The sequence below is a fragment of the Schistocerca gregaria genome, chromosome X (genome assembly GCF_023897955.1).
Source record: "Schistocerca gregaria isolate iqSchGreg1 chromosome X, iqSchGreg1.2, whole genome shotgun sequence".
NCBI classification, from domain to species: Eukaryota; Metazoa; Arthropoda; class Insecta; order Orthoptera; family Acrididae; genus Schistocerca; species Schistocerca gregaria.
Window position 1 is genome coordinate 116,918,399 of NC_064931.1, and position 17,142 is coordinate 116,935,540.

Below are 17,142 nucleotides of genomic sequence, written 5' to 3' on the forward strand. Positions count from 1 at the left end.
AAAAACTGGGAATGAACTCTATAGGTGTAGCAGTCAGGATGAACAGGTTCAGATGGTGGGGTCATGTTACACGCATGGGAGAAGCAAGGTTACCCAAGAGACTCATGGGTTCAGCAGTAGAGGGTAGGAGTAGTTGGGGGCAGACCAAGGAGAAGGTACCTGGATTCGGTTAAGAATGATTTTGAAGTAATAGGTATAACATCAGAAGAGGCACCAATGTTAGCACTGAATAGGGGATCATAGAGGAATTTTATAAGGCGGCTATGCTCCATCCTGAATGCTGAAAGGCATAATCAGTCTTAAATAATAATAATAATAATGATGATGATGATGATGATGATGATGATGATGATGATGATGATGATATTTATGTGACTACTAAACATTTGAGAATTCACCCAGCAAATATAAAATTTTTCTGAGTTGGTCAAGCAGCCAATTATTTTTTCCTTGGACCACTTGGTATGGATTGACCCACACCTTTACAGAGGCTGCTGATGGAAGAGTAGATTGAGTTAACGTACAGTGATGGAAAAAATGTGCATTAATGAAATTTGATGAGAAGCAACTGGGTCTATGTGAAAGAAAGATCTTGGGTTCTCGGGCCAGTCGAAGAATATGGTGATTAGAGGAACTATGTGTTATATAATCTATTTAACAAACCAGACATTGAAACTTCCTGACAGATTAAAACTGTGTGCCGGACCGAGACTCGAACTCGGGGCACACTCCACTGCAGAATGAAAATCTCATTCTGGAAACCAGACATTGTCATCTACATTAAGATTACAAGGGCTGGAATGGGCAGGATGTCTACTGAGAGCTAGTGACAAAATGATTATGACAATACTCAACCCAGTGCCTGAAGAAACCAGGAGAGTAGAAAGACCAAAGCTAAGATAAGACGAAGGTGTCGGAGAATAATTCAGAACTGGAAGAGTTTGGTACTAAACAGGAAAGAATAATCTTCTACAGAAGACCACAGCTTACAAAGGGCTGTCATGCTGGCAGTGGTCACAGAAATTTGCTGTCATCTATTTCTTAGAGCATTATTGAGAGTGTCTAAAAGTAGTAGCTATGTATTGCTTTTTGTTCTGATAAAACACTGTTTTCGCCTCATAAGGTGATGGAAGCGGAAGAAAAGCTGAGAAAGTATTCTGGAGACTCAGCATCGTCACATGGTATGATTCACAATAGTTCATGTAATTTTGATGTGGCTGTACTAACATGAGAGATGCCAAGTTCACAGGATGATCAGTTGAGGTCGTAACAGAAGAAATAGTGAACAATGTTCAAGATATTGTCACGTAAGACTAAGAAGTAAAAATCTACAACATGGGTTAAATCTTAAACATCTATCTCAAGTGAACAGGTAAATAATATTCTGCACTACTGGTTTCGTATGAGAAAGATGTCAGCAAGGTGGGTGCAGCAAATAACATCTGACAACAAGCAGAATCATGTAACCATTTTTGGGAAAACAATGTTATTTTGTTTAAAGATTCGTGGACTTATCAATACACCCTCATATCTGATGCCTTAATAGCTGTGTAGAATTGTATAATAATTTCAGAAAATACATTATTTGTATAATGTACAATCAAAAAGTTTCTTTTTAAAGGCCATATAGCCCAGAATTTGTTTGCCAGTCAGGCAAAATCACCACAAGCATTGAGGAAATCATTCCACTGACGCACCAGGTTGAAGATAACCATTTGGTAAAACACTGTATCCTGCTGCGTGAAGAAGTCAGTAGCTGCCTGCTCACATCCTTGTCCAGCAGGAATTGTCAATCCTTTAAGGCTTTTTTAAGAGACTAAAGGAATGATAACAACATGGGAAGAGATCAGGGGTATAGGATAGGTGTTTTGAGTGTTGCCAAGTTGAGTTGGTGTAAGGTATGAGGCTGGATGCCCAGATTGACAGGCATCTTGTGTAGAATTGTGAGCAACATGGAACTTCGTGCACCATTCCACATTGGTTTTTTCAACAGACGTGCTGCTTCGTACACATTTTTTATTCTCTGATGCACATGTACCAGTGGTTGTCATTGTTCACATTTCTGCATTAATGCATGCAGGTGAAAAATGTATGAATGCCTCACTAATCCCTTGTCTCCACCTTGGTGCTTGTTTACACACATCGGAGTCGCGCTAAGTTGCATGTACATTGCAGCAATTCCCTCAAATGGAAACTTTTTGATCACCCCCTTATTTATAGCTTTCCCTCGGACCAAATCTTGTTCAGTATATTGATAAAGCAACACAGTCCAGGCTGTTGCTGTTTTGTCATTAAATTTCTTACAACAAAACAGAAAATAAATAAATAATGTGTAGCTGCTACACTAGTTGAAGCTTTTCAGTTTGAGATTGCCTTGACAGTTTTCAGGTGACATAATAAAACAGTTTCTCATTTGGCCTCATGAGGCTGGATGGCCTTGTTTCAGACCTTCTCATTTCAGAAATGCTGGATGTTTCTCACTAGGAACTGAACTCGAGAACACCATATTAGTAATGGGTGTTCATATTTCTTTCAGTTATTGTTTAAACATAGTTTTAGAAAGTACTATTAATACAATCATTTATGTAAGTGTTTCCGTATCAGAATTATATGACTGATACTAATAACTGGTATTTTTAAGTTATTTTACTTTCAATGTTTTACTTTCAAACATTTTTCCAGGTCGGAGATGGCACAAATGAGATTTCTACTTATCGTGGTCTTTGCACTGGCTTGCTCAGCATCACATGATCCACATATTCTGCGATGTTTGGGTTTGTATTTTCTAACTTTTAATTTGAAAAACATCATTTTTGTTGTGACCAGACAAAACTGCAATTGTCTGGCCACAACTGCGGGTCCTTTGATTGCCTGATGAGGGGGCACATTAAACTAGAACACGTGAACTATTACATCACTTTATTACATAAACTAATAAGATTTACTTAACTGTGACACAGGTCTTTGCCACAGGATTGCATAATAAGTTACTATTGTTATTGACTATTAAATCATCAGGTGATGCACAGAGTAACAACTGTTCTGTTGCAGTGCAATGTTCCACATTTAAGTGTAAAAGTCCATGAGAAACTTTAACTGTCATGTTGGTCTTGTGCTATGGAGTTGACTGCTGTATGTGATGTCTCATACATCCCCCCCAGCCCCTCCCCAAACCTCCGCACCATTGTCATGTAGGCCAGGCGTGGATGACAATGTTGGGGGAAGGACTGAATGCGAATGCCTCCCTGCCCGCATCCCAGTATCCACCATGAGGGTGTTCAAGAACATCTGCTAAAAAGTCAGACACAGTGATGCCTGCATCAAGAGATGCAGACACTGTGGTCGGCTGGGCAGTGATGGTACCCTATGGAGCAGCATGATGACCTTCATGGGGTGACTGACCCACAGACATTAGTACAAGCAGCTGGATGCCAGTGCTCGTCACATCAGTGGTGGCAAGATGTCGATCTCCGTGGGCACCACAAGGGAAGGTGCCTGCTGTGACTGGCAGAGAGATGGCTGCAACTGCAGAGAAGGACCCCAGAAATGTGCTGGATCTGTGGACAAACAGTCTGCAGCAGAATCACCGACACACTCGTGTGTGGCACAGCGGGTTTTTGTGGAGCTGCAGCAATCTATGAAGAGTATCTGATCATTATGGTAACGAACTTACAATCCCAACTCTGTTTCTTGCCAGAGACTTTGTAAAAGTATTCATCCTGCAGCTGAAACTTTATCCAACATCATGGAATGAATGGTTACCACAGCAGCTGCAGAAGGTGTTTGTAACAATTCAGCTGGGACTTCCTGTCACTTGGCAGGGAGTGGTTGGAGGAAATTTTTTTTTTTTTTTTTCAGTGCTCGCTCCTGTGTGTGGGAGGAACAGAGTTTCTACACATGAGTTTTGAATGTTATAATGAACCACTTGGTCTCATTGTTTTATTGTGGGTGAACAGATTCAGAGGTCTCAGGGTGTATGGCATTGGGAACTCAAAGCAGTTGGAAATTTCTGTCATGAACTGTGGACCATTTCTGAGACACTGAGCTCTAGAAGACCTTCAAGGTAGAAAATAGAAACAAAGCTGATACTGTACTCACAGTAGTAGTGGATGTTATGGAGATGACAAAAGGAAACTTACTGTAAGCATCTACCACCAACGCCAGCCGAAGTGGCCGTGCGGTTCTAGGCGCTGCAGTCTGGAACCGCGAGACCACTACAGTCGCAGGTTCGAATCCTGCCTCGGGCATGGATGTGTGTGATGCCCTTAGGTTAGTTAGGTTTAACTAGTTCCAAGTTCTAGGGGACTAATGACCTCAGAAGTTGAGTCCCATAGTGCTCAGAGCCATTTGAACCAGCCATCTACCACCAACAAACATCACATGTTCGAGAATCGACCTGTGCAATTAATATGAATGATTGCAATGGTCTGGTTGGATGTGGCCATTCAAAAAAGTGTTGGGGCGAAGCTGATTGATTCTCCCCACAAACTTTACAATGAGCAGTCATTTACTAATTTGAGCGTCCATTCCCTGCCAAGTGCAATGGCAGCAGGTGAGTTGCTTTGCGCAAACTACATCCCTATGACCTTGGTGCACTAAACACCTAACTTCCCACTGTAGAGGAATCACAAACCGTGCATTGATGTTCTCTGTATGCAATACCCTCATCATGCAGAAAGCACGTGACTATGCGTAGCTACCCATGGCACACATTGTGTAAAACAACCTGAATAGCTGCATCAGAAGCAGTGGCTGCACTGACACACTGAAAGTTGAGGGGAAATTCCTGAAGACATTCAGTATTCTGAGAACTAATTTGAAAACATGACTTATCGTATAAATCAGAGGATGTGTCAGTACAGACCAGTAACTAAGACAACATATCAATGTTCGCATGTTGGGCAGTGGGCCAGAAACCAACTCATACTGATAATTAGACGATATCGGAGCCCAATACTACAATTTTTGTGCTGTCTAAGATTGGACTGGCTAAGAAGGATTGAACAAGGCTGTCAAAGGCCAATGGTCTTCAGCAAATAAACTGCTAACTATACAAATACTGGTGGTATTTTGTAACACCATGTATAATGATGAGTGTCTCTTTTTCAAGCTGATTGTAGTTGCACTGCTCTGTGGTAAGAGTTTTCAAGGTAAAAGCAATAGATCTGTCAGAAGAATCAATCTTGTGGGAGAGCACCACTTTTATCCCATAAGAAGGTGCATCCTCAGCTAACATGAGAGGCATAGCTGGGTCAAAGTGAATCAGACATCTACGACTTAATAATGACTCTTTGAATTGCTGAAGTACATTCTGGAATTCTTTGAACCAAGCAAAAGGAACATTTTTCTGGTGCAATTGATTTTTACAGTGTTAGGAATAAATTTTGACAACAGCCTTGCCACAGTGGTAACACCGGTTCCCGTCAGATCACCGAAGTTAAGCACTGTCGGGCTGGGCTAGCACTTGGATGGGTGACCATCTGGTCTGCCGAGGGCTGTTGGCAAGCAGGGTGCACTCAGCCCTTGTGAGGCAAACTGAGGAGCTACTTGATTAAGAAGTAGCGGCTCCGGGCTCGGAAACTGACATATGGCCGGGAGAGTGGTGTGCCGACCACATGCCCCTCCATATCCACACCCAGTGACACCTGTAGGCTGAGGATGACATGGCGGCCGGTCGGTGCCTTTGGGCCTTCATGGCCTTTTCGGGAGGAGTTTACTTTAGGAATAAATTTTATATAGTAGGTGACCTTCCCCATGACTGGGGCTCCTTAATGTTAGAGGGCACCAGCAGATCTCTAATTGCAGACAAGTGTGATATGATTTTATGTATACTCTGTGCATTTATTAAGTGGCCTATATAGCTCGGTTCTTTCTGGAAGAAGGAACACTTGTCCTTATTGCACTTTAAGGCAGCTGCAGAAGGAGCTTGAAACAAGCAGTCTAAATTTACTAAATGTTCAGCATGCGTAAGACCTGCAATAACAATATCAGCGAGATACTTAGTTCAAGAAGGGACTTTCAATGTTAACTATTCCAGGAACCATCTTAAAAATTGCAGGAGCTGAAGCACTTCCAAATGGTAGGCTTTGAAACTGGAACAAACTTCAGTGAGTGATTATCATAAAGTATTGCTTGAACTGTTCATCCAGTGGTATCTGTAAATATGCCTCTCGGAAATCTATCTTTGAGAAGTATCTGACCTGTCACAGTCTGTCTATCAATCCCTCCGGATGGGGGGGGGGGGGGGGGGAGGAGAAACACCACTGCTGTTTGTTGGTTTACTGTTACCTCAAAGTCTGCACACAAATGTAAACCAACTGAAGGCTTCTTCAGAATGACATAGGGTGATGCCCATTGGCATAAAGAAACATGTTTGATAACACTTTGTCCTGCCATCTATGTAATTCCTGAGCAACTTGCTCATGTATTGCATGGAGGAAAGGTTGTGTGAGAAAAAATTGTGGCTGTGCATTTTATTCACAGTGATGTAATGCCACAGATTAATGTATTGTCCAGATAACTGACTGTGTTTGGAATGCTTTGATTTTAAAGTCACCAGAAACATGTAGGGAGCCGTTTGGTTTTTGTCCATTGACTGGATGCGATGGGTGTGAGGCTGTCATGTTGCAGCAGATGATGTAATTGGTTCTTGAGAGCATCTTGCAATATTGTTGCCACCAGCCTAGCTCTAAAGTGGTGAGGTACTGCAGAAGTTGAATATGGGCTACATAATTATTTTCACGCCCTATGCTTGGTGAAAATAGGTCTGAAAATTTGGTGCATAGTGACTCCATATCATCAAATGGTACAACTACTGATACAATATTGATGTCATGTGCTATTTAAAAACCAACAGTTGAAAAATTGTCCATTACAAATATGTTTTGTGCCTCACATGACAACAAAGCTACAAAAGTAATCAGATGACTGTATAAAAGTGTACGGTGCTTTCTGCAGAGTTGTAACCTTTGATATGCTGGTTGAAGGTGTAAAGAACCAGTGTGAGCATAGGTGTCCTCATTTATAACAGAAACTCGTGAATTGTTACCAACAAGAAATTTTATAAATTGGTTGTAGATCATGAGAGAGAGAGAGAGAGAGAGAGAGAGAGAGAGCTTTTACTTTTTGATAGGATTCAATTGCGGCTGTAACATGTTCATGCTGCTGCTGCATTGTTTGTGTAATGTGGTGCCACTTTTGAAAACGTTCACCACATATCCTTATTCACAGCATTGCACACAGTGCACTTCCCTGGGCACCAAATGCCTTTGTGTTTAGCAAAACAATCGAGGCATCCTGGAGACTGCTTCCTGCTGTTGTTACAGTGTTTTTGGGTGGCAAAGGGACTATGCAAAAACTGTGAGAAAAATACATGCCACTGCTGATTTTTGTTTGGGCTTTGTCCGTAAATATACATCAGGCTTTGTATCCAAGTAGGGTGATGAAGATGCACTTAATGAGATTTGAGCATGCTTACTATAGTGTGAATGGAAACACCACTCTATGGAATTTACCTCAGTTTCACAAGAAAGTTGCTGTACTACAGTTAATATTTTAGGCAGTTTTACAGAAGATAGTGCTTTCCTCAAAATAGTTATGTACTGCATCTGACATTTCAAAAGTTTTTTCTATTGTCAAAACTTCTTCAAGAGAAGGATTTGTTAATTTCAGTGCCTGTGCACAAACTTCTTCATTTGATGCATATGTAATTATTACATGAAGCACAAGGATTTATTATAGTTTTAACTGTCACACAAAACTCAAAATTTATCAGTCAGCCCTTTGAGATCAACTGCGCATGTAGCACACAATTGATGTGACCAATGAAAAATTGTGAGCCTAGCTGCTACAACATGTGTTTGCTGCTCATGATGTCCAGAGAGCAAATTGTGGATTTCAGAAAATCTAAACACTGTGGCTTATTAAGAGGATACAATTTTTGTTAAAGAGACAGTAATTGATAATTACTAGGTAGCAGAAAATCTCTGCTTAGGAGCATTTGTGATGTTCCATCCTAGAAGTGGAAATGTAGTTCTGGCTTGATGAGCTGCTCTAGTAGAAGCTGCTTCTGTTCCATAATTTGTGCTTGCTGTCTTTGTTGTTATTCCAGGATTGGTGTTCTTAGATGCTATTATATGCCTGCTGTTGCATTCAAATTTGCAGCTGTTGCTGCCAAAGTTTCATGAATTATGAATCCTTGATCATGGAACTTAGTCTGTTGTTCTCACACACGTGTTTAAGTCCTTGTAAACAATATTACACTTGCTGCAGTGCAACACCTCATTCTTACATGGAACATATGGATACGCTGTAATCACACCGTAGTTCACAATTCCAGTCCACACTGGGTAGTCACAAATTGTAGAACACAGAGAGAAAAATGCAGATAGTCCACAGTAGAGCCACTCGCTCAATAATCTGTAGTCCAGCAATCCATGCGCCAGATTTTTTGAGCTTTCCCCATTGCATGCAAATGTTGCATGATCTTGAAATTATCACAGTTTGTAACATTTGCCAGTTCTTGAGTACATTGACATGGATTGTTGTGGGTTAATGTGCTTAAATGATGTTCATCAAACCCTGAACATGAAGAGTCACTTATGTTCAAACGATCCTCCTTAAAACAAGGAAACCATTTTATTGCTATTCTCTGTCCAATGGCATTATCCCCACACTCTGTGCAAATGTTTCTGGCTGCATCTGCTACTGTTACCTCTCTAAGAAACTCAAACAGAAGATTAAGTCAGAAATATTCTGATTTATCCAGTTGACACTCCATTTCTAGCATCCACAGCTCTACTAACTATCTACAAATGACAAAACTACAATATGTGAACTCAAATAGCTGCAGTGAACTACAAATAAAAAAATACAATCTATAAATAAATCCATAGCAGTTGGAATACCAACATGCAAAACAAAAACACTATGAACTCATGCACCAACTTAATACATTAATCAACAACTCACTCTTCTATTAAAAAGGAATGGTTCATGTAACTTTTCACAATTAATTTTGTATCTACTTTTGCTAACTCAGTTCCCGGTACTGCCTGGGATTTTTCCTTGATTGGGAGGACTGGAATGGGGTGCACTCAGACTCATGATGCCAGTTGAGGAGCTACTCGACTGAGTAGTAGCAGCTCCATGTTACGAAAACTGACAATGATCAGGAGAGTGGTGTGCTGACACTACGCCCCTCCATATTGCACCCATTGATGCCTTTGGCAGAGGATGACATGACGATCTGTCAGCACCCAGGGGCCTCTGAGGCCTGTGGATGGAATTTGTGTTTACTGTTACTAACTGTTTTATAATTTCAGAGTTCAATTATAATACTGTATTACATTTCTGTGGATTGTTTATTAACCTGTTTGTGCCCATAATCAGTAAATAATTATACTTTGTTTTCTTTTCTCTATTTTCCAATGCTAAAGATGTCTTTGCTTTAATTCTCTGCATTGTGTACACTGTTCATCCAAAAAGTTCAGATAGTGATTTCATTCTTGGCGTATAAGCGACGTCAGTGCAGCAACTGAGGTGCAAGTTGAACAAACAATTGTAAACAACAGATGTGCATTCAGCCAGTCAGCTGTGAGCAGGCTGGGAAAGTAATGTGGAATATCATTGATTTGTCTTGTGTTAGAAAGTAATTGGATTTAACCTTTTTGGTGCTAACTGGAACAAAATTCATTGGTTTACAGCAAGTGAAAATAACTGCAAAACTCTAACCATCAATGTTCTATGGGATAAACTGAATTTACCAGGAAATGGGAAGCCTAACAGGAGTGCACGAATCAATCAAAATGTGAACCTTCTTGTTGGTACTGCATCTTCAAAGTCCATTCACACATCTTTGACCTGTTAAACAGACAGTTGCTAGATTGTAGCACCCAAACATATGAACTCTGATGTTGAATTACTCTAACACAACAAAACTCTGGGAGAGTTTGGTATATCCATAAATGAAGAGCAAACAAATTTGGTAACACATTTAATACATTAATTACAATTTGGTAGGTCTACAGTCATTACACCAATTGTTCAAAGTTACAAGTCCATTTATCCAAATGTATGGAGCTCATGGTGATTGTAACTACTTCTGATCACCCCGGCACTACTGCCACAAGCAAAACAGTTATATTAATTTACAATTCAAGGATGGTACAACACTGCTGTACATCATGGCATATGATTTAGGCGGGGCTTAGGATCACAACACCAGTGTATTTTATGATCTGGAAGCAGTAAGTAACACAGTACTCTCCAAGACACAAATGTAATCTAAACCCACCATCAGCAACAACATACTCGCAACACTGATACAGTTGGTAAACAACTAGAAAGGCCACATCGTCCCACTTACCAATCTGGATTGTTGGTGTATAGCACAGCATAAGCTTTGCTGATTATCTGTCATCCCCTAAGTTTGTTTAGAGTGTCACAATTAAAATCTACTTTATCAACATGACCCAAATTCACTGCATATGTGAGTGTACTTAATTATGTGTTGTTAATGTGACATGAGCAAAAATGAAGATTATTATCCCATGGAGGTGATGTTACCATTTGCTGCACATCTGATCTCTTCCAGTACCTGGCACATTCTCTCTGAACAGTGGCTTGTCACTCTCTCTATGAACCTTTTAGGGCTGCAGTGACACCAGACAATTCACTTTAGGAATATTCATGCTGCTTATAATATAATGGCCTAACTCGATGGTTCCAGGGGAGACATTCTCAGAATGATGTGTTAAATTGATTTCTTATACCTCCTAACTCTGACAATATGTAATTATATGATGATCAGTTTTTCCTCTCCATTCTCTCCATTGTTCCACCGAGTCATAACTGAAGGACCGTATCTTTATTTGTATGCCATCAATATTCTTATGCCAGCCTTGCAGACTTCCCGAGACTGCACTCTGAACTCCTGCCATGATGACTCTCACTGTAATAATGTCAAGTTGAACACACATATTTCAAAATGACACAACACATGTAAGTCACTGAACAAGTTGACAAAGCAAGACATGTGAACACAGTAACATTCAAATGAGTACTGAGTCCAAGTCTAGCAGCTGCTGGCTGGCTGGCCGCTTATGTGGCACAGCTGCTGCTTGGCTGGCAGACAGCGCCGCCTGTAGAGGACGTGCGTAATTGTGCGGCGGCACTTTGGATGATCGGCGAATCACAACACCTTCTCCCTTCTGTATTACAATGGTTTTGCATGGCAGCTGCCAGCTATTGTCAATTCTGGCTATTACACTCAATCAGAATTCAAATATCTTATAATCTCAAGCTCAGATCACAGTTTTCACCAATCTCACTTTAGTAAAATGCCATATCCATATAGACAGATTTCCACCTGCTAACTTTTCTTAATCATTATTTCAAGTGACAAATTTATTAACTCTGAGATGTATGTGCACAATGAGATGACACGCCATTGCCATTGCCATTGCCATTGTTTCTAAAATTTCCAGGAGTTATGAATAACAATATCACTAAATCTGCTTTTTGTTGCTTCTCAATAATGTAGGTATACTTTACTTACACCCACAGTACCTCAGAACGTTAGATTCTGGCTGGTTTGTTACCTTTTGTATGCATTTCAATTTTTGGAAAGTTACATCAATACTTAATACAACCGACTGCAACAAAAACATCAGCTTATTATCATCAGTACTCATTCACCACTCTAATTAAATGTAAACCACAAACCTAATTCCTGCACATCGAATTACACTAAGAAACCATTTCTTGCAGTGCACATGCTGTGTTCACTACTACTCTTTTCCACTACATAACACTCTGACCGCTACTTCACCACACAGTTTCACACTAGTGTTAATGTGGTCATAGTGGACGAGTGAATCTGTTGCTCCACCTTGAGATCCAACGATAGGTCTAACAATGGAGGTATTGCTGCATGTTGCATTTCTGCATCTCTTCTTTATTATTGCCACAGGTGTGCTCCTATGCCTACTCTGCAGCACTCTTTCTCATCTGTAGGCTAGGTTCACACACCTCAGAATTTTGGCCTTGCAATGGTACCTGAAGGATACCAATTGCCTTGCCACATTACAAAGTTTCTTGATGACCTAGACCCAGGTTCCTTTTTGTGACTGCTTGTACAGGATAGTTTCATAATATTTTTTCTCATAACTGGGAAAACAGTGGAAGCTTGCCACTATTTCTTATCACACTTTATTTTGTCTAATGACTACATCTCTGAACTTCATTAACTTTTCTCCACAATTTCTGTACTCTCGTACTTCAGTCAACCGAATATCATACTTTCTTGGTTTGATTCACTTCAGTTAGTATATCACTAAAAATCTATACAGGGTGTTACAAAAAGGTATGGCCAAACTTTCATGAAACATTCCTCACACACAAATAAAGAAAAGATGTTATGTGGACATGTGTCTGGAAATGCTTAATTTCCATGTTAGAGATCATTTTAGTTTCCTCCACCTACGCTCAATGGAGCACGTTATCATGATTTCATACGGGATACTCTACCTGTGCTGCTAGAACATGTGCCTTTACAAGTACGACACAACATGTGGTTCATGCATGATGGAGCTCCTTCACATTTCAGTCGAAGTGTTCGTACGCTTCTCAACAACAGATTCGGTGACCGATGAATTGGTAGAGCCAGACCAATTCCATGGCCTCCACACTCTCCTGACGTCAACCCTCTTGACTTTCATTTATGGGGGCATTTGAAAGCTGTTGTCTATGCAACACCGGTACCAAATGTAGATACTCTTCGTGCTCGTATTGTGGACGGCTGTGATACAATACGCCATTCTTCAGGGCTGCATCAGGGATTCCATGCGACGGAGGGTGGATGCATGGATCCTCGCTAACGGAGGACATCTTGAACATTTCCTGTAACAGTGTTTGAAGTCACACTGGCACGTTCTGTTGCTGTGTGTTTCCATTCCATGATTAATGTGATTTGAAGAGAAGTAATAAAATGAGCTCTAACATGGAAAGTAAGCGTTTCCGGACACATGTCAACATAACATATTTTCTTTCTTTGTGTGTGAGGAATGTTTCCTTAAAGTTTGGCCGTACATTTTCGTAACACCCTGTATATGTACGTAACTTATTCTCCATCTTTTCAGGCACTCATTGCTGCTCAGTCTTTGTTCCACACCACATCTATCTCCATCCAAAAATATAACACTATTCTGGCACTCAAGGCATCTCAGTCTATCCTTTACAAAAATGTCCAGCATGATCACTTCTTCGCCCTAATGCTACTCTTCTGCTCAGTGTTGCTCAGTTTCTGTTTCCTTAGACAACTGAATAATCTGTAAAAATTATTCAGTAGGCTATGACGCAAAACACTCATCTCCTTAAAACAAACACCTCGTCATCATAACTATTCTGCACTTCATACTATTACCTCACTTTCTAGCTTCATTTCGTTTATACTTAGGCCTCATTTAACCTTCTTAACATAAACCACTCCATCATTATTCATACATCACTATCTCAGATTGTTGTTTCAAAGATTCTGGGTTAGCCAGAATTAGACCTAGTTTGTACTTCATCTCAATTTCAGACATTTTCTTGTATTTCAGACTTTTATCCTCCCTTAACTAACAGGGGTACTTTACTTTTCTAATGCTACGCTCCCACCATTCTATATCCACATTTTCTTCACTTGGCATATTCTCTTGCCATGTCATTAACTTCATGGTAATATCTCACCTTTCTATGTCACACTAGAAAAAGAAAGAAAAAAGTATATTAAAGAAGAGAGGAAGTGAATAGAACAAGGAAATGAAGGATTGTTCTATACAGCTTAGGTGTGCACAGGTCCCCAAGCATGAAGCTTCCTAAACAGAGAAACACCTCTGCTCTTTTTTTTTTTTTTTCTTTTTAACAAGACCCTTCTGCATGTATATTTTCTGGTCCATGACTTTCTTTAATCCAAAACCTGTTCCAGATATTGGTAGGAACAAGTGATGAGCTTAGGTATGTGGTGAACTCTTCACCAAGTGGCATAATAGTAGAAACTTTTTGATTTCTTACGACACTTTCTTCAGTTTCTCCAATACTAAGTCACTTGGCTGAAAAGCAGTTTGCTTGAAGTTGCCAGCATACCATATTTGCCTCTCCTTGGCCCTTTAAGACAGTCCTCCTTTGACAGACTTCTTGATCATGTCCCATATGAGACTCCTGTTCACAGTAAATTCCACATCTTCACCAAAAACGTTTGTGGGTTTCTGCCAAACGTCAGCTTGCATAGTTGAAACCCATATCTATGTGCCATAGATTGTTGATTACAACTGCAAATGATACAATAAAACTCATGCAGGTGATGTTATATCTGTGGCAGAAAGTACAGCATAACCAGTTTCATTCTTTCATCACTCGGGTTAAACAAGAAGAAGAACACATTTGGCTTTCCCTATCTCCAGTTTCTGTACCAATACTTTTGATTTTGCCTGTCTGATGAAATAAAACTGTAAATGTTTGGAGGAGACATCTAAAATCACAAAAATATAAGTGCAACCCCATCTTGGCACAGGCAGCAGCCTGAAGAGATCCACAGTGATTAATTGCCTTGATGCTTTCGCTTGAATGCTTTGATGAAAGCCTTGAAATGGTATAGAAATGCCTCAGACTTTTTGACACTGATTACATGCAGTGACTCACTTCTGCACCTATATCCACATGTGCTCAAAAATCACTCTTGTAATTTACCTGTATGTTTGATGGCACAATAATGTCCATAGCTCTCATTAATTACGTTAGTCAGGCCATCTACATGTTGAGTTGGAAACTACGATCTCCAGTCTTACTTATTTTTCTTTTTTCTGAGTCCAAAATATGTTTTACATAGTTTAGTTGGTCATCCATATTCTGTTCCCTGCGGATTTCACAACAGATTCGCTGAATTGTGGCTTCATTATGGGTTCCTTTCATAAATAAGACTTGTAGCCCCCCCAAACTTTGCCCCTGCTCTGCTTTCTCCTCATCTACAGGTAAAGCAGGGTAATGCATCCGCCATGATATTATTGCGTCCTCTGATATACCTGACTTCCATGTCATCAAATTGCTGCAGGTACCTGCCCCACCTTATTAGTCGTAGGTGTCCAAGGTAGCACCTTTTCATAAAACTAAGCACCTTATTACCTGTCAAAACTATGGTATAGTTTCCCAGTAGGGAACCTTCAAGCTTCTGAAAACCATACACCATAACTAGCACTAACTTTTTGGCCACACAGTAATTGTGCTCCGCCACTGTCAACATGCTACTTCCAAATACCTCTTTAACTTTTCTGTGGTTGTCTGCATAATAGTTCGCAGCTGAAATCCACATTCCCCACCTCGTCGAGACTGGTTCAGGTGGCAGAGGACAGTCGGGGTGAGCAGTCTTGAAAGCCTTGATGAAAACCTTCTTTGTCGAAGATATAAGTCTGTTGACCTCTGGCAATGTGGCTCTGACCTCTGCAGTGACTCGATGGCTACCATGAGCCAGACACGTGAGGTGAATAATTTTAGTGTAAAACACCTGGAGACACTCTGCGGCCTTCAGCATATATGCGGCACTATCCATAACAATGCCCAAAACCTTGTTCTCCCTAAGTTTCTGATCTTCACTTCTCCATAGCACACCTGAAAGAAAATCAAAGGATTTTACAATTATTATTATTATTATTATTATTATTATTATTATTATTATTATTATTTTGTTATTGGCTCAGGACATGCTGTGAAAAACTAATTATTGGCTTGGTATATGGTGTGAAAAACTGCACTCTTATATTACCTATAATTTATTGTAAACTATTCAATATTGGCGAAACTTGCACAATAATTCCTGCACTGCATGTGCAATCAGGGCATGTGTCATTCGTCCCACTTCTTTGCACAGTATGAAGTGTCCTTGTCCTGCCTCGTCAGCCGAATGTTTTCCAACTATGACATGCACTGTGTACCAACCGCAAGAATCAGTGGTTTCATCAATGGATAGCCAGACTGGAGAATTATCAATGTCTTTCCTAATATTCTCCAATGTCTGTAATAGAGAAACTAAATTTAAAAATACACATAAACATGTGGACACTACATAAGACATATGCACGAAAACAAACTATATCTGTTTTAGTACCTACGTATATTTTTTTGCAGTGAATGTTTCAAGACAGACTTTCTCCTCCTCAAATTCTTTCTTCATTTGTCTTTTCCTTTGTTGAAAAACTTCACTCACTTTAAATTTAGTTTTTTTTTTCATTCAAGTAACAATGTTCATTTTACAAAAATAAAGATGCAAACATAATTTAAATTTATTTTTCGAGTTTCTCTCTCTCTCTCTCTCTCTCTCTCTCTCTCTCTCTCTCTCTCTCTCTCTCTCTCTCTCTCTCTCTCTTTCCCTCTAATTAAACAACTATTATTGTGGTTCATGTATATACCAAATTGTATCCATCGACTTTCACATACTTACGTTCATAAAAATTACCGAAAAACCTTACTTTTTCATACAATTGGTTCACGTAGTTCTTTCTGAGCATTGACTCGTGAGGAGTACCTTTTCTGTGTATTTTTTCAAGAAGGTCCTTAATCCTTCATTCTCCAGCTTATTAAAGGGGAAGTTTGCTTTTATTAAAGCCCCGCAAAGATCTTCATTGAACTCATTTTTGCGTCCATATGCTTCGAAAATGAGATCAATGGTTGCTGTGAAATTTTTCACCGTGTCTTGGTTACGTTGTTCTGGTGCTGAGATGTCTTTTTATGCTGACACAGCTGAAATTTTTTCTGAATCCTGACCTAAAGTGTAGGAGATGTGAATAAATATCAATATGTATGTACAATTGTACAAAAATGTAAGAGAACAATGTGTACCTGCAAGATGGTCACTCAAAGAAGTTAATTAAGACAACAAATAAGTTTCTAAAAATTGGAAATTCGATCCCCTCACAACATTTTACTTTTTTCCTTAATTTGCAAGAATGCTGAAGGTAATTCCTAAAGGTTTTTTTTTTCCCATTGGTACAAAGAAAACATTCTCAAATCCGAATTTACAAATGAACTTAATAATTGTTTTAATTTCTTGGAAAAATTATTGAAAAAGAAATAAACAAAACTAAACTTACCTCTTTTTCACATAGTTGG

The 17,142-nt window shown here is 39.7% G+C and overlaps 1 protein-coding gene and 1 pseudogene across 6 annotated transcripts in view; both read left to right on the forward strand.

The window, feature by feature from the left end:
• The window catches only part of LOC126299604 (protein seele), an 86,415-nt gene that overhangs the window by 44,773 nt on the left and 24,500 nt on the right, over positions 1 to 17,142 (forward strand). For all 6 annotated transcript variants that reach the window (XM_049991635.1, XM_049991631.1, XM_049991632.1 and 3 more), the window contains one exon: positions 2,683 to 2,774. In XM_049991635.1, coding sequence (XP_049847592.1) covers positions 2,690 to 2,774 — 85 coding nt within the window. In that variant the 5' untranslated portion in view covers positions 2,683 to 2,689. The remainder of the gene's footprint in view (positions 1 to 2,682; positions 2,775 to 17,142) is intronic.
• On the forward strand, positions 5,387 to 5,504 carry LOC126299729 (5S ribosomal RNA; annotated as a pseudogene).